The 27,593-nt window shown below is 42.6% G+C and overlaps 1 protein-coding gene across 1 annotated transcript in view; it reads left to right on the top strand.

The window, feature by feature from the left end:
• The window catches only part of ZCCHC7 (zinc finger CCHC-type containing 7), a 232,265-nt gene extending 205,977 nt beyond the window's left edge, over positions 1–26,288 (top strand). Inside the window, exons 7-9 of the mRNA XM_075338648.1 lie at positions 14,169–14,264; positions 14,833–14,950; positions 24,927–26,288. Coding sequence (XP_075194763.1) covers positions 14,169–14,264; positions 14,833–14,950; positions 24,927–25,363 — 651 coding nt within the window. The 3' untranslated portion in view covers positions 25,364–26,288. The remainder of the gene's footprint in view (positions 1–14,168; positions 14,265–14,832; positions 14,951–24,926) is intronic.
• The last annotated feature ends 1,305 nt before the right edge of the window (positions 26,289–27,593 follow it).

A 27,593-nucleotide genomic window follows, 5' to 3' on the forward strand; every position in this document is an offset into this window, starting at 1 on the left:
AGAGCAATGACCAAAAAATGGTCCAGGACATTCAGCAATGACCGGCGACCTCACAGCAGGGGCCAGGTCATTGTTGGATGTCACACACAGCGACATCGCTAGCAAGATCGCTGTTGCGTCACAAGAACTATGACTCAGCAGCGATGTCGCTTAGTGAGACATGGCCTTAAGATGTTCCTCTGTGTATTATACAACCTAGAGGAATGAGGTTGAAGCTGTTGATACTAAAGAGTGTTAGGCTACTTTCACACATCCGGCTTGAGCTCTGCGGCTCAATCCGGCTGTGCAAGCTATGCAACGGATGCGGTGAAAACACCGCATCCTTTGCATAAGTTTTTCCCATGCGGCCCGTCCGGTTTTTGCCGCTTGCGGCATGCTACTGAGCATGTGCAGTGGCAAAAACAGCATGCGGCGGCCGGATGCGGTTTTTGCCTCATCGCGCCGCATCCGGCCGCCATAGGCATGCATTGAGAGATGTGCCGCATCGGCCGAATGCGGCGCGATGCGGGTTTTTTTTGCCGCACGAAAAAACGTGCTAGGCAACGTTCCATCCGGCCGCCGCATCGGCTAAATCTGCCGCATGCGGCAAAAACCGGATGGAACGCAAGGCCATGCGGCACAATGCGGCATTAATTAAAGTCTATGCAGGAAAATCGCAACCGGCAGCAAAAAAAGCCGGTTGCGATTTTCCTGCAAAGTGCCGGATTGTGCCGCAGAGCAAAAACCGGATGTGTGAAAGCAGCCTTACTCTTCAAAAGGAGAGCATGTTTTCCTTTAAAGCATTTATTCAGGTACTTCTAACATAGATATCTGAATCTTTCACTATGTACACAGCAGACAATCTGAGGGAGGAGCTCTAATGGCTTTTACTTTGTAACTGATACTTCTAACTTTCTCTTCCTGATGTTCCATTTTACACAGGAGCCTATCTAAGGCTATATTCACACAGGGCGTTTTTACAGCTCTGTTTTTCCTGACCTAAACCTGATCCTGTGACAGGACTGCGGTTTTGGTGCAGTTTTTGTCGCAGTGTTTTGTTTCATTTCTTGTGGCGTTTTTGCAATGTTTTTTCTAAAAGGTGGGTTGTTTCAATCCAAACTGTTGCAAAAATGCTGCAAAGAATTGACATGCTCATTCTTTTAAAAATGTTGCAAAAATGCAGGTATTTGACAAAACAGTGAGAAAATAAAATCCGCAGGGGTGTGTGTGTTTTGTGTGTGCGCGCACGCGTGAGATTTCAGAAATCTCATAGACTTCGCTGGGACTGTAAAAAAAAAGTGTTTTATTAGCATGGAGTTGCATAAAACCAAGGCAAAAACGCCCTGTGTGAACATAGCCATAGGGTATGTGTTAACATTGTAGATTTGGGAGCAGATTCTCTGCACCAAAAACTAAATCTCTTGGCAAGAAAAATGCTGCAGGAAAAACGTGCGGGTTTTCTGGGTTTTTTTTTCTGCATTGTGATAGGAAAGACACTGGAAAAAAACTCAAACAATTGACATGTCCATTGTTTGATGCAGTTTTTTTCTGCACCCTAATCTGCAAGGAAAAGTCTGCAACTTGTGCACAGCATTTCAGGATTCTCATAGACTTTGATGCACCGTGCGGAGCTGCCGCCCCACCACCGTGCGGAGCTGCCGCCCCACCACCGTGCGGAGCTGCCGCCCCACCACCGTGCGGAGCTGCCGCCCCACCACCGTGCGGAGCTGCCGCCCCACCACCGTGCGGAGCTGCCGCCCCACCACCGTGCGGAGCTGCCGCCCCACCTACACCCCACCTACTGTCTCCTCCCCAAAATCCTTTAGGATGTAAGCCCGCAAGGGCAGGGCCCTCTTCCCCCTGTGCTAGTCTGTCTATTGTAACGTGTACATGTATTCTGTATGTAACCCCCTCATGTACAGCACCATGGAATCAATGGTGCTCTATAAATAAACAATAACAACAACAATGCAATGCGTTTTCCCTTGCAGATTGATTAAAATCTGCAAGAAAAAAACGCATAAAAAAGCATCATGTGCAAACAGCCTTATATTGTTTCATATATCCGTACATCCAGTAGGAAGGATAGCAGCACAGATCTCTGTTTGCATAGTTAATTTGCACATACTAGGTGAAAAATATTAGACTATGGGGAGCCGCCTTCAGTCTCTCACTCATAAAGGGGCAGTGCTTTTATTACTAACTTAGTAAGGACATTTTTTAATTTTCCTAATGTAAAATATCATCAGTCTGTACACTAACCAATGAGAGTCACATGAACTATTTTACATATGGAGTGAGGCCTCATTCACTTATCCCTGTGTTATAGCCAAAGACATAGTGATAGGGAATTTCTATTGTGGGGACAGTGTTGGTGATGTACGGTATGTAAAGTGCTGTGGAATTAATAGTGCTATATAAATGAATAAATATTATATACTTTTGCCATTCTAGCCACTGATCAAACTCTCCAATGCAAGTCTGTAGGCACAGAGATACTTGGATGCCATCCTAATGCTGGACGATTTTTCTGTTTGATACACTGATGAAAATTTAGCTATTTTTTTTTTTTTTTTGCACATAAGAAAAATTACTGAAATCTGGATGATCCCTTAAGATTGTTAAAAAAAAAAATAAAAATATCACAGTATGCGTTAGTCTTATCCAATTTTCAGACAACACAGTGCTATTTTCAATACTTGCTGATGCGATGCCAACAGACCCAGTCACATCTGCAATTTTTGGATGTGACTGTCTTCAGAAAGCACAGGGCCTTATGCTGATTTTTTTTTTTCTGCTAAGCTATTTAAATCTGCATAACCTCTCCTGCTCTCAGATAGTCCTATCTGGTCAAGGTGACAGGTTTCTTTTAGGCTGCTTTCACACATCCGGCTTGAGCTCTGCGGCTCAATCCGGCTGTGAAACCTATGCAACGGATGCGGTGAAAACACCGCATCCTTTGCATAGGTTTTTCCCATGTTTTTCCCATGTTTTTCCCGGTTTTTGCCGCTTGCGGCATGCTACTGAGCATGCGCAGTGGCAAAAACCGCATGCGGCGGCCGGATGCGGTTTTTGCCGCATCGCACCGCATCCGGCCGCCATAGGTATGCATTGAAAAATGCACCGCATCGGCCGAATGCGACGCGCTGCGGTTTTTTTTGCCGCACGAAAAAACGTGCCAGGCAACGTTCCATCCGGCCGCCGCATCGGCTATATCTGCCGCATGCGGCAAAAAACGGATGGAACGCAAGGCCTTGCGGCACAATGCGGCACTAATTAAAGTCTATGCAGAAAAAACGCAACCGGCAGCATAAAAAAACGGTTGCGATTTTCCTGCAAAGTGCCGTATTGTGCCGCAGAGCAAAAACCGGAGGTGTGAAAGCAGCCTAAACTACATCATGAAAATAATGAAACATTAGCCAGTACTGTACTAGAAGAAACTTGATAGAAAGGAATGGACTTAAAGGGGTATTCCCATCACCAAGATTCTATCCCAATATGTAGTAGATCTAGTAATGATAATAATATTAGCAAATACCCCCAGTTAGAAATGTATTATAGTTCTCCTGATATAGCCATGTCTCTTACCTCATGTGCAGGGCATTGCAGCTTATGTAGCCATGGTTACGACCACAAACAACTGTCACTATGTGAGTGGAAGTAACCATGGATATCTAAGCTGCAAATGCCTGCACATGAGGTAAGAGACATGGCTAATCAGGAGAACTATACTACATGTTTAAGTGAAAGTACAGTGGAACCTCAGTTTACGAGTAACCTGGTGTGTGAGCATTTCGCTCTACGAGCAAAGCTTGCTGTAAATGTGTAACTCAATTTACGAGCAAGCTTTCCTGTACAAGCAAATACTCACCGCACACACTTCCGGTTTCGTACTTTCACCGAGCTCTGACCCGCTCTTGCAGTCCGCACAAACACACACACACTATGCTCACCTTACCTTCTGTTCCCTCGCCGGCCTCCTGGTTCTTGTAGTTCACTGGTACAGGATGTATATTGGGTAACCATTGCGACAATGGAGGAACTTCCAATGTCACCCGCTACTCAAAAGCAGCTGGCCAATCATAGGCAAGCGGCTCCTGCCTTTGACGTCAGCGCTCTGGCAGCGGAAGGTAGGTCCGACATCGGTCAACCAAGAACCAGGAGGCCGACTATGGAACGGAAGGTAAGGTGAGCATAGTGTGTGTGTGTGTGTGTGTGTGTGTGTGTGTGTGTGTGGAATGGCACAATAGGGGACCAGGATGGGACATTGAATAAGTTGTGGAACGAATTGTCTACATTGCAATGATTTCCTATGGGAAATCTTGCTTTGTTAGATAAGTAACTTGGTTTACAAGCACACTCCCAGAACGGATTGTTCTCGTAAACCAAGGTTCCACTGTATGTGCGAATATTCTTATTTACAAGTGAAAAGGTTTTGGTACCGTGTTAGCCAGTTGAAAAATTATTGAATGTTCTCAGTGAGAGGAACAAAATTATAATCTTGTGATACCTTTTAATGGCTAACTAAAATAAAATAAAGTGATGTTACAAAGCAAGCTTTCGAGACATCTCAGGTCCCTTCATCAGGCATCCCATGCCTGATGAAGGGACCTGAGATGTCTCGAAAGCTTGCTTTGTAACATCACTTTATTTTATTTTAGTTAGCCATTAAAAGGTATCACAAGATTATAATTTTTTTCCTCTCACTGAGAACATTCAATAATATTCTTATTATCATTATTGGGCTACGATCTTGGAGATGGGAAAAACCTGTAGAGTGGTTACAGAACCATGCAATAGTAAAACAAAAAGTTCCAGAAGTTCCATAATTTGGGTTTTCGAATACATATAAACAGTGAGTGAATGCCTTTGATGTGTAGTTCAGGCAGGTCAGCAATCCTTTATGCGTTTTCTCCATATCTATGCTATACGTACCCCACAGCTGGTGTGTGCTGCATGCATGTGCGTCTTCTATATGTACATGTAATACATGCACTAGGTATTTTGGAGAGACATGGGCTCCTGTTCTCCTAGTAATGACTGCCTTTGGTCCAGAGGCCTGCGTTGGCTCCTGTTATCCGGAGAGAAAAAATGAGTTCTGTTATCTGGATGAGTGCAGACACATATGCATCCCCCTTTCTCACTGCATGGGCAGACAAGGTCGATAGCATTACAAGGTATTTGTGGCAGTGCTTGTTTCAGTTTTCAGAGCTGCCAGTTTTCAGGCGGATTTGAATTACAAAAGAAGAAGCTGGCATGAAAATTGAAAGGGGTTTATCGGCTAGTCTGAAGCCTCATAGCACATTGCTTATTTATGCAGTCCATCTGCAGCGAGAACTGTAGAGAAGCAATACATTTAGGAGAGAAAAAATAAGACTATAAAGATCCAGATATGTTTAAGATGGCAAATAAAATATAGATAGCGGCAGTATATCTCCTTAGAAAGTGATTTCACTTAAAGTTGCACATTACTGCAAAGAAGCATTTGTATTGATGTCATAAATCTTCGCGGCTCGTGATCCTCTGTACTGTAGGTAGCCTCCGGGGATTTCAAGGGAAGCTGTTGCTAAGTCACTTTAAAATTAAAATGGAGGAAAGATAACTGTGCTGAGAGCTATGCGGGGAAAGTGCTGAAGTTTAATGCTCTGGCCCCATTTGAATAACATTTTTGCATTGCATGTAAAATTAGCTATGGACCAGTGGATAAAAGTCACCACCTTTTGGAGAAAATTGGGATGCGTTTTAAGCCATGAAGATTTTGGAGCCATTGATTTACATTTATTCATGGAGTGAATTGCTGCTATCAGCCAATCTTGCATATATTATGCATTGTTCCACACACGCTGTAGGCTTTTTGTCCTTTTTAAGAGAAACTCCTGGTTAACATTTCAGTCCTTTTTTATTTCTACTCGATAGGAACAGGCAGTTAGATTTCAGTTTGCCAAAGACCAGGTTATCTTCTTCTCCTTCTTCTCTTGACAGTTGGATTAGCCCTAAAGACAAAAGGGAACAATAAAGCCTTAAAGGCACCGTGTAGCATTTGCATCCGTGAGAATTCATTATTTGGACCTGTTAGTGAGACCCATGGCTGCGGCTTATTTATCATAAAGTGGCAATCCATGGAAATGAGGAGTGTAATTCCTCATGCTTCAGCTGAGGGCTTGCTGCTTCAGATGTTCTCTGTTGTGATCTGTTTGATGGCATACAAAGGAGTGGCGATATTAGGAGAGAATAACTTCTGAAATATTAACATAACTTTCCTCTTAATATACAATTTTTCATGGGGAAATGAACCACATGTCAGATCTGTCAGCATTTTTCCTTCATACATTATTACTGGCATTGACTTCTAAATGACAATTCATTGGATGATAATCATTTTACTATATCTTCTAAAGAAGAAACATCATTTTTTTTCTCCAGAGTTTTTTTTATTTATTTATAATTACAATGCTAGAAAAGTAGTAAAATCATATGGATAATAAAATAAAGATTGCTATAGTTAAGAGTAGTGATGGGCGGATTTCCAGATACCCTGGATCGGTGGGTCTAACTGGGTTTAGAAAAAACAACCTAGTTCAGTCCCAGAATTGATCCAAGGTATCTGGCAGATGCCGGTCCCCTTATTAGTCTATGGGGACCAGAGTCAGACACTTTAACAATGGTGGTAGAAGGAGTTTGGTGGATTGGAGCAAGCGCTTTAAATTAAATAATTTAAAAAAATTGACATGTGGTTTCCCTCCCCCACCTGATTTTGATAGCCAACAGCTAGGGCAGGTATTTTCAGGCTGGGGAGGACCCATGGTTATTGGGGCCCCCCAGCATAAAATAGCAGCCTGCAGCCACCCAGGATTGTCGCATCCATTAGATGCAATATTCCTGGAACTTTTACTCTGCTATCCAGATTGCCCTGATGCGGTGGCAATCTGCGTAATAAGGGGTTAATGACAGCTCACAGCTCCCACTAAGCCCTAGATTAGTAATGGGAGGTGTCTGAGACTCCCCTCACTAATCTGCAAGTGAAAAGAAATAAAACACAGAAAAAAAATTCTTTCTTTGAAATAAAATACAAAAGACACTTTCTCCCCTATATTAACCCCAAAACACCCAATTCTGATGTAATCCACACAAGGTTCCATAACTATTCCAGTTCTCCTACATACATACTGAAAGCAGAGCGCACGGGCACAGAACATGGCTGCACGCTGTGGGCTTCAAGCAAAGAATGACTGAGCCACAGTGATGAGCGGTGACATCACTCAGTTTATTTGTGGCCATAGCTGGAGGCTCCCACGGTACCCCAACTTTGATCTCAGGTAAATTGACCTCAGGTGACCTCATTAAGCTCTGTGACCTCAGGTGAGGTCAGAGTTCACAGGCTTGCATCTCCTGGCAGAATATTAGAGATGAGCAAACCCGTGGAAGTTCAATTCGGCGGGTTCAACCGGGCTTTAGATAAAGTTCAGTTTGGGACCCGGACTTGACCTGAACCTCCTGTTGTCAAACACTGCAAGCGGCTTGGACTGGGCTAATCGTACCAAAACACAGTGATGCTTGCATGAGTGATTTTCCTTTTAAAGCACCCAAACAGCTTTTTGTGTTTTTTTTTTTATGTTTTTTTTTGTGAAGTCTGTGTTTGGTACGAACACCAAACACCGAATCTTGGGTTCGCACATTTCTAGTGAATACCTCTGTAATGTGACTTGCATTGGATCATCTATAATCTCCATATTATGGATCTGTACAGCTACACAAAACCTCATCCATTGGGTGGTGTTATGAACCAATAACTTCTAAAGAGGCTACCCTCACAAGCTAAGTATTTTAATTTTTAAAGGAAACTAAGCAGGTTTTTGCCCTATAAACTAAAGACAGTTGAGATAAATGAGCGTCGGCGCATGCACTGCTACAAATTCAATTTGCCAATGCGCTGCCTCCTCTCATATTTGTCTTTACAGTGTCTTCAATAAAGTGGCATCGGAGATAACGGAATGCGCATGCGCTAATATGGGCGCCATTTTATTTAAGACTTGGAGAAAAAGTTGAAAATAGTATTGACATAGCGTTAATCGTGGAGGCAGAGGGGAGATATGAAATAGAGGGGAGGCAGGCAGCCAGGGAAGGAATCATTACGAAAGACCCAACCCACAAAGTCCCAACCTGATGCTCAAGGCACTGCACAAATTATGTAACTTTCAGGTGTTTGGACAAAGATTACTCTGCAATCAAAACTAGGATAAATATCAGCTTAAGGTATCATTTTACCCAGCATCCTACCACCATTATGGCACTACCTTTAGTTTATAGGGTAAAAACCTGGTGGTTAGTTCCCTTTAAATATTTGAAAGCCAAAACCAGGAGTGGGTGAAAAATCCAGAAGTGGTGCCGTGTTTCTATTATGCTTTTCCTCTGATTGTTCCACTCCTGATTTTGACTTATAATTACTGATGTAAAATACTGACCAAATTTCTGCCATGTGAACATAGCTTAAAGGGAATCTGTCAGCAGGTTTTTGCTACCTCATCTGAGTACAGCATAAATTAAGCAAAGAGATCCTGAGTATAACAATGTATCCCTTAGTTTACAGCAGAGCTGAGGAAGTTAACCTACACCAGACTTTTTACTTAGGCCGGTTTCACACATCCGGCTTTTCGCCGGTTTGCCGGATTCGGCGCTCTCCCGTACAGACAATACAGTACAGTGACAGCGCTGTAACTTCCGAGTCACATGCGCCGGTCACATGACAGCACGTGACTGGCGCTTGTTGCGCTGTCACTGTACTGTAGTCACTGTATGGGAGAGCGCCGGATCCGGCAAACCGGCGAAAAGCCGGATGTGTGAAACCGGCCTTAGTGTTGTTTTGGTTTTCCTAAGAAATTGACTCATTAGGCCTCCCAGATACAGATGTATTTATAATGCAATCATTTGTCACACTTAGACTGCAGACAGTTGATCTCTATTTGAATAACTGCGTGGCTAAAGGCCCAGTCACACACAACGACTTACCAGCGATCCCGACAAACTATACGACCTAATAGGGATCGCTGGTAGGTCGCTGGTGAGATGTCACACAGTCAAACCTTACCAATGACACCGTAATGATACAGGTCGCAGTAGTGACCTGTATAACGATCTCAGCAGTCACCGTGACCCTGTCACACAGTGTCAAACATAGCGATGTGTCCTGCCCAGTAGGACATCGCCTTTGAAGAAAATGGTCCGGACCATTCAGCAACAACTAGCGATCTCACAGCAGGGGCCTGATTGCTGGTAGGTGTCACACATAACAAGATCGCTAACGGGATCGTTGCTGCGTCACAGAAACTGTGACTCAGCAACGATCTCATTAGCAATCTCGTTGTGTGTGACGAGGCCTAAGGCTGTGTGCATACGCTGCATTTTTGCCTCTTTTTTTTTTATGTGTTTTTGCTTTCAATTTGTCACAAAACTGTAAGCAAGTCCTGACTACTCAATCAAAGATTATGCCGCTTAGTGGTGTAACGTTCACCACAAATGTTACTCCAGTCCATCAGCAGGAACCTCTCTCCTTTGTTGTTCTTGATTATCATTTCCTGCACCATGTTGCATCCTTTTCAGTAGACTTCAATCAGACGCAAAGAGGTTGTCACCGGTAATTTTAGTTACTTCACTCACAACACAGCCTAGTGGGTACATGATCCATTTTTAAGTGACATTTGCGTTAATAGAAGTTAATTATCTCAGATATGCTTGGTTCATGAAGGCAAACGTGGGTGTATTTTTACGTGTTTTTACAGTTTAAAGGGGACAAAACTCGGATGCAATGTCACCAAAATGCAAATCCACATACAGTAATTGATTTGTATACAGTGTGCTAAACCAAATACAAGAACATTCCTGAACGCCAAGTAAAGGAACGCTCTAATATGGAAATTCTTATGACATGAAGCCTTTGAAAGGTTTAGGTGTCTGTAATTATTCATGTCAGGAGTTTCTGTCTTTAATTAATACTCTTGATCATGCATAGTAATCAGGTTCAGCTTGCAAACAGAAACTACATATTCAAGTCAGTTCCGATAAGGGCCAGTTCAAGGTCACTGGGGGAGCTGTCCAGAGGCCCTATTTGCATATAATATTGCCAGCAGGCACAGTGAGCTGAGACAGTTTTCCTGTCTGATCTTCTGGTCTTTGTCATGGAGATTCCTAGTAGTGGAGGCCAGTTCCCAGATAATGATTAAGTGTTTTAATGGCATTCATTCATTCTGGACTAACTACTCAAGCAGAAAAAAGGGTTATGTAAAAATCACATTTAAGAAAAAATGATTTGTAATCTTTGCATCACCAGCACTTTGAGGAGACATTAGGACTTAAATCCTTGGCGTGGTAGACTCATCCTTTATCTTCTGATATTTACCGAGTTTACTGGTGCATGAAAGGTTCTCAGCAAGAAAAGCGGATGGGATGGGCTCCTTATAGGTAATGCTATCAACCAGGCTATTACTTTCTATATATTGATAGTGCAGTAATCTTCAAGATATCATCCAACAAATAGACATTATTTAAATGATCGTAACAAAAGAAAGCAGAAGAAATGCATTCACTAGTCTCCCTCTTCATTGAGTTTATCAACTTTTTTTTCAGCATGACATCTCATTGAAAAAAGCATGTCCCAGACTAAAAGATGTGTTTAATTATTCAGAATAGATTTTTTTTCTTTAGCCAGTATCTAGCCTCTACATTATAGTGCTGAACTCCGCTATCCATTTACATTTCAAAATAAATATTCGCACTGTTAGTTGTTACAATTTTGTGGTATTCTGCAGATATATATTTTGGTAAACGGGCTGTCTATTTTTCAGCTAAAAGATTACAGTCACTGTGATTACAGACTCCTGATTCCTGTTAGGATTTTCCAATATTGCATGACCACAAGTTTGCGATTTGCATACTTCCGGACACATCCAAACTAAAATGTGCTTGGCCTCCCTCAATACTGGTGAATTGAGCACGTCTAGTTGGAATGTGGCCAGAAGTATACAAATTGCAAATTTGTGGTTACAAGACTGGCAGCAATACCGGAGAATCCTGACAGTATGCGGTGTGCACACTGTACATATTAGGAAGTCTGCAGTGACATAAAGGGACTGCAGACTTTTTTCAAAAGACCAGACAACCCCTTTAAACAATCATCATGGTCCTTATTTCACTTCTGACCATATTGCAAACTAAGTATTGAGGGAGGTTCCTGAACCCACAAACATCTTCAATACAGACTTTTGGAACACATTGTGGATTTTCTATACCACAAGTAAAGCCAAATGGAAGGCAAAAGGGTTGATGATGGCAGTAATACTGAACAGACTGATGGAACAAAGTCCTAACTTAAGTGAAGGTATCTTAAGCATGATATTCTTAGTGAATGACCAAACCAAATCACTCATACACAGGTCCGGACCAGGCACACATCCACAATCAGTCGCATTGGCGCCGCATTGTGCCGCATGGGCTTGCGTTCCGTCCGTTTTTTGCCGCATGCGGCAGATTTAGCCGATGCGGCGGCCGGATGGAACGTTCCCTAGCACGTTTTTTGCTCTGGCAAAAAAAAATGCATCCGGCCGCTGCGGCGCATTTTTCAATGCATGCCTATGGACGCCGGATGCGGCGCGATGCGGCAAAAACCGCATCCGGCCGCCGCATGTGGTTTCTTCTACTGCGCATGCTCAGTAGCGTGCCGCAACCGGAAAAAAACGGACGGGCCGCATGTAAAAGCTTATGCAAAGGATGCGGTGTTTTCACCGCATCCGTTGCATAGGTTTCACAGCCGGATTGAGCCACAGTGCTCAAACCGAATGTGTGAAAGTAGCCTAAGCTGCATATATTTCCAGGTAGTTGAGGCACTCCTGTCTGGAGATTGTCAGGCCATGTAGGGGGATGCCAGTGCAAGACTGCACGAGTCATACCCTCAGTGTCAGCCTGCTTCACGCACTGTACAGACATAGTCTATACACAGTGAGAAGCCACGACCATTGTCAGCTCTACTACATCGCTCTGTACAGTATATATTTATACTAAATTCATACAGGTTTAATATTTCACTTATTTCAATGTGTGATTGCCTCGTTCTTTTTTCTAGTTTATAAAATTTGTGCTGTGCAGTGGCTGCAAAAGTGTGAAATATACTGTAACAGTAATTGAAGCTTATTTATTATATCTGCCTTATGAACATTAGAGGCACTTTAATAAAAGTGCAGAGGAGTAATACTGTTATGGGAGTGAAGACTCTTTTGACAATCTCGTACAACCAGTGTAGCTATTTTTTACTGCATTGCTTATAAAAGAAAAAAAAAATCCTACCATATGTAAATTGGCACTGAATTTTGACAATGTTTAACGCTGCAAGGTTCACATATCTGATAAAAAGAATGTCAGACATACTTTTTGACCTATATATACCATTAATTTGCATGCATCAATGAATTTTTCAAGGTGTCTGAATATATGAAATTTGGACTGCATTACTACTATATAGAATATAATTGTAAAAAAGAAGGTGCTTAGTGCACAAATTAGCCAATTCATGAGAGCCCACCAGCCACGGCAAGGTGTACTTTTCTATGATGGGACCCGAACCTAATATTTATCAAACATGCCTTTCCCAGCTAAAAGTCTACAAATTTAAAGGGCAGGTAAGATCCAGCATTAAGTAAAAACCGCTTTAGGCTATGTTCACATGTCCAGAAATCATCCGATAGAATGGATCCAGCAGCAATCCTTTGGCAAAAAATTGTGCAGATGCTTGTTTTTTGTCCATTTAAAAAAAATAAATAAATGACTTCATTCAACTGGATTTGTTTAACATTGAAGTCTATGAAAAACAGATCCGTTAATTAGCAATTTGTTATTCTTTCATTTGAAGGTGATCCTTTTTTTGCTTACTGAATCAGTTTCAATTGGAAGATAATGGATGACTATTTAACAGATCCGTTTTCCACAGACGTCAATGTTTAAAAAATGGATCCAGCTGATATCCATTTTTTAAAAATGGACAAAAAAAGTGGTGTCTACATAACATCTTTGCAAAAGATTGCTGCTGGATCCATTCTATCAGATGATTACTTGACATATGAACTTAGCCTAAAGGCCGCTTTACACGCTACGATATAGCTAACGATATCTCGTCAGGGTTACGTCGTTAGTGACGCACATCCGGCCTCGTTTGACATATCGTAGCGTGTAACACAAATGCGCAACTGTGAACGAGTAAAAATACCTTATCGTTGCTCGTTGACACGTCCCTCATTTTCAAAAAAATCGAACGTCCTTCTGTGCTCCGGTTGTTCATCGTTCCCGAGGCAGCACACGTCGCTCCGTGTGACACCCCGGGAACGATGAAGCGCAGCTTACCTGCTTCCCGCCGGCAATGCGGGATGAAGGAGATGGGCGGGATGTTTACGACCCGCTCATCTCCGCCCCTCCGCTTCTATTGGGCGGCTGCTGTGTGACGTCGCTGTGACGCTGAACGTCTCCTCCTTCAGGAAGAAGATGTTCGCCGCCCACAGCGAGGTCGTTCGGGAGGTAAGTACGTGTGACGGGGGTTACCGAGTTTGTGTGACACGGGCAACAAATTGCCCGTATCGCACAGACGATGGGGGCGGGTGTGATCGCACGTGCAAACGCACGATATATTGATACGTGTAAAGCGGCCTTTAGGCTTATGGGAGGAGTTCACCACCTCCAATACTATGCTACAAAAAAACCCACTGCCCAGCACCAGTCTGTAGGCTTTTTGATCGGTAGAGACATGTTTGATAAATATTGAGTTAGGGTACCATCAAAGAAAGGTATACCTTGTCGTGGCTGGTTGGCTCTCATGAATTGGCCAATGTTATCCACGACGCACCTTCATTTTTATAAGTATATTCTATATTGCACTAATGCAGTCCAAATTTCATATATTCATTGTTTGCATACACCTTAGTACTTAGAGTGCTGCTGTATTATTTTATTTAAATAGTTATTACTCTGGTTAGATTTATAATAAAAATATAATTTAATTTGAACCAAAAACAAATGCATTTGACATACTTTGGAATGACTTCTATTTGGCCTTTGCAACTGATTATACTGCAACAATTTATAAACCTTTTTTATTATTATTATTATTCAACCATGATTTTAAAAAAACCTTTTCATTTTTGTTTTTATTCTAGGTAGCCCCGGGACCAATAAATAAATGCCACTCTGCTTCTAACCCAAAAGTTATTGTTTACTGTTGTAATTGTGGGAGGAAAGGTCATTGTGGTTATGTGAGTATTTTATTGATATGTTTAACTCTGCCACATTTGAAAAAATCCCCCAAAAATCTGTATGATAAAAGGAAAAGCACAATATTTTTCCTGTTTTTTTATAATTCAACCCTATATAGTTATTTTTTAGCATCCGTAAGCTTAAAAGTTTTTGATGTAATAAAATTACACTAAAGAAGTGACGTGCCTGAGATTTGTAGGTTTGGAAAGTTGAGGATTTGAGTGTGTATACTCTTATGCTACTAGATAAGGAGAAGACTCCTTATCTCCAAAAGGGCAGATAATAATTGCAAGTTTCATCAATTACAGCAGAAAAAGCATGAATTGCATTTTTTTATATAGACACAATACCCAATGCAAAAAATACATTACATATAATTGCCCTATTGCTCATATAAGGGCTGCAGGAAAATGGTGTTTTCATTGATAAACACTTTTAAAAATTTATAGTTGTTTACAGTGTTATAGTATGTGAAATGTTTTAAAAAATTCTGAGCGTTACCAAAATCCTGTTTCTTCACGGCACCAATTAAAAAAAATAGTAAATTACAATACTGATGTTTTTCAGGAGTGCAATCAAAGGAGAATGTATAGCACAATGTACCCGAGTTGTGAGCTTGTGTTCAACTATGATCAGAAGCAAGACATCTGTAAAAGGAATTGGAGGGCAAAACAGAAGTTTAAAGGTAACAAAAAATAATAGTGTGAATGTTGCATTATGGTATATATACATAATTATGCATTTTACAGAAGATTATAAGCATTTCACTCTATATGAATGTAAGCAAGCATCTTACAAATACAGCAGGTGATATATGTATCACCTATCACTAATTTTGTGAGTAAATATATTTCTCACAGTAACAACCCATCCAACCCACACAGGCAAACCATAGATGTCCTTAAATTAAGTTATGTCTAACAATGAGAAATGACACCGGTTAAAAGTATTTTAACACATGAAGAAATAGAGGTGCAAAAAGCCATGGAAAGTCATGACACAAACGAACATCTATCAATAATTAGTAAGCAATCCTGCAACTTAGTGAAGAATAAAATCAGCTGGTTCAACTGATGGTTTATAAAAAAGGTGTCTCATTACCAAGGTGTCTCATTACCAAGGTGTCACACAAGAAAAATCTCATGTTGGGTAAAACCAGTGAGCTGTCGCAAAACCTTCCTAACCTTTTTGTCACAAAACATACTGATGGCATTGGTTACAGTAGAATTTCTACACTGCTGAAGGTTCCAGTGAGCACTGTTGGGGAAATAATCCAGAAGTGAAAAGAACTTAATTTCACCATAAACTGGCCATGACAAAGTGCTTCCTGCAGGATCTCAGAGTGAAAAGTATAATCAGAAGAGTTATCCAAGAGCCAAGGACCACTTGTGGAGAGCTACAGAAAGACCTGGAATCAGCAGGTACAATTATTTCAAAGAAAACACTATGTAATGCAATCACCCTCCATAGCCTGTATGCATGCTCACTAAGTAAAGGGGGCTTTACACGCAACAACATCGCTAACGAGATGTCGTCGGGGTCATGGAATTCGTGACGCACATCCGGCCTCGTTAGCGACGTCATTGTGTGTGAAACGTATGAACGACCGCTAACGATCAAAATTACTCACCTGCTCATTGACACGTCGTTCTAATCACAAATATCGTTGCTGTTGCAGTACGCAGGTTGTTTATCGTTCCTGAGGCAGCACACATCGCTACGTGTGACACCCCAGGATCGAGGAACAACACCATAACTGCACCTCCGGCAACGAGGTGGGCGTCACTTTCCTTTGGCTGCTCTCCGCCCCTCCGCTTCTATTGGACGGCTGCCGTGTGACGTAGCTGTGATGCCGCATGAACCGCCCCCTTAGAAAGGAGGCGGTTCGCAGGCCACAGCTACATCGCTAGGCAGGTAAGTACGTGTGACGGATCCTAGCGATGTGCGCCACGGGCAGCGATTTGCCCGTGACTTACAACCGACGTGGGCAGGTGCTTTCACCAGCGACATCGCTAGTGATGTCGCTGCCTGTAAAGCAGCCTTTAGACTCCACTGCTGAACGAAAAGGAGGTTCAAGCACTTTTAAAATTTGCTCAACAACATTTAGACAAGTCTGTGAAATACTTGAAGAAGATTGACTGGTCAGATGAGAACAAAATTGAATTCTTTGGATGCCATAATACACACCATGTTTGACAAGGCCAAAAGAATACTGCATATCACTATAAAAACACTATACCAACAGGAAAGTTTGCAGGTGGGAACATTATTGTATGGGGCAGTTTTTCAGCATACGGCACGAGCAAACTTCATATAATTGAAGGAAGGATGTATGGACAAAAGTACCAAGACATTCTTGATAAAAATCTGCTGCTACCAGGATGATGAAGATGAAACAAGGATGGACATTTCAGCAAGACAATGATCCCAAACACACAGCCAAGGAAACTCTCAATTCGATTCAGAGAAAGAAAATAAAGCTGCCAGAATGGCCCAGCCAATCGCCTGCAATGAATCCAATAGAAAATATATGAAAGGAACTAAAGCTTAGGAGTTCACAGGAGGCGGCCAAAGAACCTTCAGCATTTGAAGTGTTTGTATGGAAGAAGGGGCCAAAATCACACCTGAGTAATGTATGCGACTAGTTTCTTCATACAGGAGGCTTCATGAAGCTGTCATCGCCAATAAAGATTTTTGTACGAGATATTAAATAAATTTCAGCACTCGTGTTTATAGATGAGCGGATCCGTTGAAGTTCGGATCAGCCAGACTTTAGATAAAGCTTTGATTTGGGTCCGGACTTGACTTGAACCCCAATGGAAGTCACTAATTGGGCAGTTTGGGTCTCCTGCCCAACACTTCCTTATGAGGGTGGGCTTTTTTTTCTTTTCTTTTGGTACACCCAAGTTGTACACCTGATAACGCTGTGGTTATTACTCCCAGTGTGAGCCATTCAAACACTGCAAGCAACTTGCACTGGGCTGAGCACCGAGCGTAGCTGAGCCCAGCAATGCTCACTTGAGTGGTCAGCATACGTAAAGCATCCGAACACTTAATCCAAACTTTGTTTTTTTGGATAAAGTCTGTCTTCGGTACGAACACCAAACTTTGGGTTCACTCATCTCTATACGTGTTCAATACTTCTTCCCTGGGTCATTTCGCATTATTACACATCACTAAATTTATTGACATCTATGTTTTGATTTCTATCCCTGTGTGGATTGGATGAGTTGTTACCAGCATCTAGTGAGATATTATTGTCAATAGCACCTTTAGAAATATATTTACTTAGAAAATGAGTTCATTTCTAATTTCATCCGCTGTAAGGGATTTAATTTTATTACAGGGGTTGTCCACTACTTAGGCAAACTTTTCTTGAATTAATCAGGGCCCTAATAAAAAGAAAACCAGCTTACACTCCTTTCACAGACTGGTGCTGTTCCAGCGATGTCAGTACCGCGTCTTCCATCAATCATCTGACACTGTTATGTCTCATGAGCACTGCTATGGAGTGGACTCAGTGACTGAGCACAAGGGCACATCGTTCCCTATGCCAATGGGTTGCTGTGGCGGCCATGGGTCCGCTGAAGACCCCTGTGTCTGCCATCACAGCGCCCTGTTGATATACAGCCTGTCGCTTGGCTTCAAAGGACACCATGATTTTTAGTACTGCATATACAGCAATACTAAAGTATTGCTATGTGTAGTATAGGTGATCAGACAGTCACAGGTTCAACTAATGCAGTAAAAAGTAAAAGTTCTAATCTGTTAAAATATCAAATTAATTAACCTGATCAATAACTACTGCAACAGAAAATTAGTAAAACCTCAAACTGATTCATTCTGGTCACCGCAATGCCATAAAAATGAAATCCGCTATCAAAATGTTACAGTGCTGGCCAAAAGTATTGGCACCCCTGCAATTCTGTCAGATAATACTCAGTTTCTTCTTGAAAATGATTGTAATCACAAATTCTTTGGGATTATTATGTTCATTTAATTTGTCTTCAATGAAAAAAAAAATAAAAATTGTCATAAATCCAAATTGGATATAATACCACACCAAACATACAAAAGGGGGTGGACAAAAGTATTGGCACTGTTTAAAAAAATCATGTGATGCTTCTCTAATTTGTGTAATTAACAGCACCTGTAACTTACCTGTGGCACCTAACAGGTGTTGGCAATTACTAAATCACACTTGCAGCCAGTTGACATGGATTAAAGTTGACTCAACCTCTGTCCTGTGTCCTTGTGTGTACCACTTGTACCACATTGAGCATGGAGAAAAAGAAGACCAAAGAACTGTTTGAGGACTTGAGAATCCAAATTGTGAGGAAGCATGAGCAATCTCAAGGCTACAAGTCCATCTCCAAAGACCTAAAAGTTCCTGTGGCTACGGTGCGCAGTGTCATCAAGATGTTTAAAGCCCATGGCACTGTGGCTAACCTCCCTAGATGTGGAAGGAAAAGAAAAGTTGACGAGAGATTTCAACGCAAGATTGTGCGGATGGTGGATAAAGAACCTCGACTAACATCCAAACAAATTCAAGCTGCCCTGCAGTCCAAGGGTACAACAGTGTCAACCCGTACTATCCGTCAGCGTCTGAATGAAAAGTGACTATATGGTAGGATATCCAGGAAGACCCCACTTCTTACCCTGAGACATAAAAAAAGCCAGGCTGGAGTTTGCCAAAACTTACCGGAGGAAAACGTTTTGGAAGAATGTTCTCATGGTCAGATGAGACAAAAGTAGAGCTTTTGGGAAAAGCCATCAACATAGAGTTTACAGGAAAAAAAAAGAGGCATTCAAAGAAAAGAACACTGTCCCTACAGTCAAACATGGCGGAGGTTCCCTGATGTTTTGGGGTTGCTTTGCTGCCTCTGGCACTGGACTGCTTGACCGTGTGCATGGCATTATGAAGTCTGAAGACTACCAACAAATTTTGCAGCATAATGTAGGGCCCAGTGTGAAAAACTTGGGTCTTCCTCAGAGGTCATGGGTCTTCCAGCAGGACAATGACCCAAAACACACTTCAAAAAGCACTAGAAAATGGTTTGATAGAAAGCACTGGAGACTACTAAAGTAGCTAGCAATGAGTCCAGACCTGAATCCCGTAGAACACCTGTGGAGAGATCTCAAAATGGCAGTTTGGAGAAGGCACCCTTCAAATCTCAGGGACCTGGAGCAGTTTGCCAAAGAAGAATGGTGTAAAATTCCAGCAGAGCATAACCCATTGATGGTTACCGGAAGCGGTTGTTCGCAGTTATTTTGGCTAAAGGTTGTGCAACCAAGTATTAGGCTAAGGCCAAGTTCACACTTCCGTTGTTTTGCATCAGTCACAATCCGTCGCCTAGAGGAATTACGGTATCCTGCAAAATATTTTGCAGGAATCCTGGTTTTCCCCATAGACTTCTATTAGTGACGGATTGTGACTGATGATGCGGTCAGTCGTTTTTTAACTGACCGCCAGGCGGGAGCAACGCAGCCTGTAACGTTTTTTGAGCAGCGCGGTCCGTAGGATTTTTCTGCGCATGCTCTCTCTGGCTCCCTGCCCCCCGTAACCAGGATAAACATCGGGTAACCAAGCAATGCGCTTTGGTTAGTTACCCGATATTTACAGTGGTTACGGGTGCAGGGAGCCCGCGCTAAGCGGTGTACGCTGGTAACCAAGATAAATATTGGGTAACCAAGCAAAAAGTGCTTTGCTTTTAGTTACCCGATATTTACCCTGGATACAGTCAGGGCCAGAAATATTTGGACAGTGACACAACTTTTGTTATTTTAGCTGTTTACAAAAACATGTTCAGAAATACAATTATATATATAATATGGGCTGAAAGTGCACACTCCCAGCTGCAATATGAGAGTTTTCACATCCAAATCGGAGAAAGGGTTTAGGAATCATAGCTCTGTAATGCATAGCCTCCTCTTTTTCAAGGGACCAAAAGTAATTGGACAAGGGACTCTAAGGGCTGCAATTAACTCTGAAAGCATCTCCCTCGTTAACCTGTAATCAATGAAGTAGTTAAAAGGTCTGGGGTTGATTACAGGTGTGTGGTTTTGCATTTGGAAGCTGTTGCTGTGACCAGACAACATGCGGTCTAAGGAACTCTCAATTGAGGTGAAGCAGAACATCCTGAGGCTGAAAAAAAAGAAAAAATCCATCAGAGAGATAGCAGACATGATTGGAGTAGCAAAATCAACAGTCGGGTACATTCTGAGAAAAAAGGAATTGACTGGTGAGCTTGGGAACTCAAAAAGGCCTGGGCGTCCACGGATGACAACAGTGGTGGATGATCGCCGCATACTTTCTTTGGTGAAGAAGAACCCATTCACAACATCAACTGAAGTCCAGAACACTCTCAGTGAAGTAGGTGTATCTGTCTCTAAGTCAACAGTAAAGAGAAGACTCCATGAAAGTAAATACAAAGGGTTCACATCTAGATGCAAACCATTCATCAATTCCAAACATAGACAGGCCAGAGTTAAATTTGCTGAAAAACACCTCATGAAGCCAACTCAGTTCTGGAAATGTATTCTATGGACAGATGAGATAAAGATCAACCTGTACCAGAATGATGGGAAGAAAAAAGTTTGGAGAAGAAAGGGAACGGCACATGATCCAAGGCACACCACATCCTCTGTAAAACATGGTGGAGGCAACGTGATGGCATGGGCATGCATGGCTTTCAATGGCACTGGGTCACTTGTGTTTATTGATGACATAACAGCAGACAAGAGTAGCCGGATGAATTCTGAAGTGTACCGGGATATACTTTCAGCCCAGTTTCAGCCAAATCCCGCAAAGTTGATCGGACGGCGCTTCATAGTACAGATGGACAATGACCCCAAGCATACAGCCAAAGCTACCCAGGAGTTCATGAGTGCAAAAAAGTGGAACATTCTGCAATGGCCAAGTCAATCACCAGATCTTAACCCAATTGAGCATGCATTTCACTTGCTCAAATCCAGACTTAAGACGGAAAGACCCACAAACAAGCAAGACCTGAAGGCTGCGGCTGTAAAGGCCTGGCAAAGCATTAAGAAGGAGTAAACCCAGCGTTTGGTGATGTCCATGGGTTCCAGACTTAAGGCAGTGATTGCCTCCAAAGGATTCGCAACAAAATATTGAAAATAAAAATATTTTGTTTGGGTTTGGTTTATTTGTCCAATTACTTTTGACCTCCTAAAATGTGGAGTGTTTGTAAAGAAATGTGTACAATTCCTACAATTTCTATCAGATATTTTTGTTCAAACCTTCAAATTAAACGTTACAATCTGCACTTGAATTCTGTTGTAGAGGTTTCATTTCAAATCCAATGTGGTGGCATGCAGAGCCCAACTCGCGAAAATTGTGTCACTGTCCAAATATTTCTGGACCTAACTGTACGTGTGCAAGGAGGCCGACACTTCCCCACTCGGCTCCGCCCCCTCCCGCACTCCGCATGTGTGTACACACTCACACTCGTCCCCAGCCCTGCAATCCCCGCGGCACTGACGTCCTCAGCTCCACGGCCCCGCTCGGCTCCGCCCCCCTCGCGCTCCGCCCCCTCCCGCACTCCGCATGTACACACGCATGTAGACACACACACACACACACACACACACACTCACCTATCCCCAGCCATGCAGACCGCGGCACTGACGTCCTCAGCTCCGCCCCCGAACTCCGCCCCCCGAACTCCGCCCCCCCGAACACAACGGAGTCCGACAATGAAATTCTTATCGTTGTCATCCGTTGTACAACGCATCAGTCACATGCGTCAAGCAACGCATGTGACTGATGCAAAACAACGGAAATGTGAACTTAGCCTAAGAGTGCCAATACTTTTGTCTGGCCCATTTTTGGAGTTTTGTGTAAAATGATCAATGATTTGATTTTTGTTTCATTCTCTTTTGTGTTTTTTCATTGCAAGCAAAATAAATGAAGATAATAATAGCAAAGAATTTGTGATTGCAATCATTTTCAAGAAGAAACTGAGAATTATCTGACAGAATTGCAGGGGTGCCAATACTTTTGGCCAGCACTGTAAATCTATCCCAAAATGGTATCAGCTCACCCTACAAAAAACTCTTACACACCCCAATGGACTGTAAAAGCAAAAATGTTATGGGTCTCAGAAAATGGCTATATAAAACATTTTTTTTATTTTTTTTTTTTATTTTTTTTTTTAACAAATTTCCTAATTTTTTTACACCAGTAAACTAATAAAAACCCTGTAAAAATTTTGTATCACTATAATTGTGCTGACCTAGAGAATTTTGCTCCAATGTAATTTTTAACACAAAATTAACACCATAAAAACAGAACCCAAAAAAGTAAGTTGATTTTTCTTTTTACAGTATATTACTGTATTTTTCGCTTTATAAGATGCACCGGATTATAAGACGCACCCCCAAATTTGGTGAAGGAATAGAGATTTTTTTTTTTAATAAATGGGGTCCGTCTTATAATGCCAGTGTCCGTCTAACAAATCATATAGAGTATATGTCCCTCATAGCCCCCCCATCCTAAAATTAGCCCCCTTAATCTGGATATGGCCACCTTATATTGAATATAGCCCCCTGTGGCTGGCACACATGGCCCCCTGTGGCTGGCACACACGGCCCCCTGTGGCTGGCACACACTGCCCCCTGTGGATGGCACACACTGCCCCCTGTGGATGGCACACACTGCCCCCTGTGGATGGCACACACGGCCCCCTGTGGATGGCACACACGGCCCCCTGTGGATGGCACACACGGCCCCCTGTGGATGGCACACACGGCCCCCTGTGGAAGGCACACACGGCCCCCTGTGGATGGCACACACGGCCCCCTGTGGATGGCACACACGGCCCCCTGTGGATGGCACACACGGCCCCCTGTGGATGGCACACACGGCCCCCTGTGGTTGGCACACACGGCCCCCTGTGGTTGGCACACACGGCCCCCTGTGGATGGCACACACGGCCCCCTGTGGATGGCACACACGGCCCCTTATTTTACTATGGGCAGCAGCATGGGGGCCATAGCTAACACAGGGGGAGGGGGCATGTGCGATCAAAGGTAAGCACAGGCAGATAATATGTGCAGCTCCCCCAGCCCATCGCCGCGGTGCAGTTTCAGCACCATTCTGATGGACAGCGGCTGTGCATATTATATGAGCGGGTGCAGGAGATCAAACGCTGCCGCCCGCAGCTTCACAAGCCTCTACCAGCCCCCCCAGCAGCCCCCAGCACTGCTCCAGAGCGGCCCCCACCTCCCCTGGACCCTGCAGTATATAATCCGTATATTCGGTTTATAAGACTCGCCCCCTACTTTCCCCCAAAATTTGGGGGAACAAAAGTGCATCTTATAAAGCGAAAAATACGGTATATGGTAAATTGAAACGTGATATTCAGAAGTGCAACTTATCCTACAAAAAAAACTAGCCCTCATACGTCTGTGGACACCAAAAAAATAAGTTATGGTTCTTAAAAGGGAGGAAAAACGGAAAACACAAAAATTGGCCACACTGGGAAGGGGTTAAAGGGAAATTGTGATCTTAATCATTGATTATCATCCATGGTTTTATAAGTGGATCTGGGTAGTATGCTTTTAATGCACCTCTCCAGCATTTGTTTTGTTTACATTTTTAAATGTAAGTCCCCTGTTTCCTTCCGGCGGCTTAATCTTTTTCCAGCGGTACTCCGGTTGGTCTCCTGTGATTTGTGACCTGCCGGCAGCTCCAGTGTTTTATGGAGTGCGACTTAAGCCCGCTTTACACGCTGCAATGTATCTTACAATGTGTCGGCGGGGTCACGTCGTAAGTGACGCACATCCGGCATTGTAAGGTACATTGCAGTGTGTGACAGGTACGTGCGATTGCGATTGAACGGTATAACGTTCATCGCACGCACATCGTTCATTTCTCTAGAATTGAACGTCAGATTGTTCATCGTACCCGGGGTAGCACACATCGCAGTGTGTGACACCCCGGGAACGATGAACAGATCTTACCTGCGTCCTGCGGCTCCCGGCCAGCAATGCGGAAAGAAGGAGGTGGGCGGGATGTTTACGTCCCGCTCAGCTTCGCCCCTCCGCTTCTATTGGCCGGCTGCCGCGTGACGTCGCTGTGACGCCGAACGTCCCTGCCACTCCAGGAAGTGTACGTTCGCTGCCCACAGCGAGGTCGTATGGACGGGTAAGTACGTGTGACGGGGGTTAATCGTTTGTGCGGCACATTCAACAAATTGAACGTGCCGCACATACGATGGGGGCGGTTACGATCGCATACGATATCGTATGCTGGATCGTAAGGTGTAAAGCAGGCTTTAGATCACAACTCAAAACATCTCTGAGAGCTTTGTTCTGGCCTTCATAGATGTATTGACCTTGTGATGTAACTTCTGACCTCTGGTCAGTCAGAAGTAACGGGCACAAGATGGCGCCGTTGGACCAGCAAGGCGTCGGTAAAAGTTGAAGCTGCCAAAAAGTGAGTATATGACAGGGGACTTAGATTTATAGCACCACTCCAGTGTTGGTCAAAAAAACTAAACGCTGGAGTGGTGCTTTAGTAGTCATTTATTTATTTGAGTAACTTAACATAATTTTCGAGAGAAAAAAGTAAAGCAGCAAAGTATTCACATATCAATATTTGGTTATTTTTCACTCTTTTTACTTTTGTCCCTCAACAGAGCTTCAAGCGGCTGGACTGCTGACTTTGGAGGCCGAAGAGTCACACACACAAGATATAGTAGAAAATTCACCACTTCCAAAAAAACTGAAGAAAGGCAATAAGAAACATAAAAGAAAGCTAAACAAATTCAAAGATGGCTTTGCCAATAATTCTTTCAAGGGAGTCAAAAAACGAAAAAAGGAAACGTTTCTGCCATATGACGAAGCTGAAGATTACTTTCCTAGAGGAAAACCAGATAAGCCCAAAAAGAATCGAAGAGCCCACGAAAGAAAAAAACCTGACCATTTATTGTTTAAAGATTTAAGCAAGAATGAGGGATTAGATGGTCAATTGAAAAAAGGCAAAAAGAAGCACCGTAAACAGAAAAGGTCTGCTGTAGATCAGAGTTTACTGATAATTAAGCAGAAGAGAAAGAAATCCAAAAAAGTTAAATAGCTGCCAAACAGAAAGAGAAGACTTTTTAGATACTAAAATTACTGATCTATCATTCAGGTATTATGGAATATGTATTTAAATGGTTGTTCACAAAAAATCAAACTGCTGATCACTTGTGAGTCCGACTGCTGAGATCCCCAGCAATCCAGAGATCATGGCTTTAAAAGCCCAAAAACAGGCCTCTGCAGTCCTGTCCTGAATGGAGCCGAGGTGCACATACTCAATTTACTATATATGGGACCGCTGAAAATTGCTCCATTCGTTGTCCATCTACTGCAATGCTTATCTGAGGCTGAGCATGCACGCTTCTGCTTTATTTAGGACCAGGATGCAGAGCCTCGCTCTCAGGCTTCCAAAGCTCCAGTCTTAGGGTCTGAGCAGTCGGACCCAAAGCAATCAACATGTTAAGCTCTGTTTATAGAATAGGAGATAACTTGATTTTTTAGGCATAGCCATTCAAAGGTTCGTTCAGCTCATGAATATGCTGGTCTACCAGGGAGCGGGCCAAGTAGACCTCTAATGATATAATTACTGGTTAATCAGCAGTAAATTATCGAAACAGATTCCCTTTAACCTGTGCCATAGATGATACCCTCCATTCCGTGTTCCCAGTTTTAATTCTATTTTGGAGAAATAATTTTTACTCAGGGATAATCGGCTATATTGTTCAATGATGGTTGCTTAGTAAAAAAAAAAAAAAAGTTTGGATTCTTTTAAACATCCAAAAATAAAACTTTGCTCTGTTGTCTCGGTTTTTATTAATGTGTTTCCAGTGGGCCTTTCACAGAAACTGCAAAGTTAGTTTTAAAACTCCCAGTATTACTTGCTCAAATAGTTTGCTGAGAAGTTGTTGTAGTACAGACTGAAAACGCCATTTAATAACTATCTAGTCTGATTGTACTTAAAAAATAAAATTGTAAACTGACCATTGACTTTCACTAATCATTGTTGAAATAACCTTTAGAACTGTGCAATTATATATTACCATGTATACAGTATAATGGAACACTAATTGTTTGCTTCAGGAGCATACAGAAAATCCTGAAGACTGACACAGTTTACACTCTTGCTCATCTGTTGTATAGTCAGAAAGGAAGTGCCTCAGGGCCTTAACCAAGAGCTGGTATACAACAATATTTGTGTCCTACTACCCTGTTTCCCCACAAATAAGACCTACCCTAAAAATAAGTCCTAGCATGATTTTACTGGATTTTTGGAGTATGCTTGAAATAGAAGCCCTACTCCAAAAATAATCTGCCTGTGTGCTACGCGGAACATCCTGACGGGGTCTCGGTGCCGTTCTGTATTCCTGCGACGGGCTGTTTCCCTGCACCGAATCTTTCGCTGGTGATGGGAGGGGTTTGCCCACATGCTCCTCATTCCAGGTAATTCCTCTAAGTTATCAGGGACCGTCCTCGGCCAAAGCAGCGCCAGTCGTATTGCTTGGTTTGTTGCAGTAAGTGCCTGGCTCCTGCTTTGACTTGTGACTTGATCTTGGCTACTCGACCCAGACTGTCTTCTGACCATTTCCGTCCAGCTTCTGACCTCCAACCTCCTCCTGATTACGTCTTTGCTTGCCCCTTGTGTCCTCTCGGTATTGACCTCAGTCTGTCTGACTTTCTCTCTGCTCTTGCAGCACTCTCATGCTCACTGCGCCATCTAGTTACAAAATCTGTATCACACCCCATAGTGACTAGTATCTCACACCACTGTGTGAGTTGCGCAACAAATGACATGATGTAGTCAAAGGTCTCTTAATTGCAAGAGACAGGCTGGTATGTAAAACTCACATTAGATGGAAGGGAGAGCAAACTCTGCAATTTCACAGAGCCTCCATTATCCTAGGAGCCCCAGCATTTATATCCTGATGATCGTGCTGCAGGACCTTTGTGATATCAAGTCATATGACTAGGTTGTCACCAAAAGGTCTGCAGGAGTCTAAGGCTGAAGTGGAGAAAGGCAGGTACGTGTGTGTGGTTAGATAGATAAATAGATGAAGGCTAAATAAAAGATTTACATATATACAGTTGAAACCAAACCCAGAAGTTTACATATACTATCTAAAAAGACACATCTGTGTGCTTTTCACTATCTGACATGAAATCATTATAAACCTTTTCCGTTTTAGGTCAATTATAATCATCAAAATTATTTGTCAACTGACATTTGAGAGAGAAAATATTTTTAAGCCATTTTTATTACTTTCTGCAAAGTCAAAAGTTTACATACA

The sequence above is a fragment of the Anomaloglossus baeobatrachus genome, chromosome 1, assembly GCF_048569485.1.
Source record: "Anomaloglossus baeobatrachus isolate aAnoBae1 chromosome 1, aAnoBae1.hap1, whole genome shotgun sequence".
NCBI lineage: Eukaryota > Metazoa > Chordata > Amphibia > Anura > Aromobatidae > Anomaloglossus > Anomaloglossus baeobatrachus.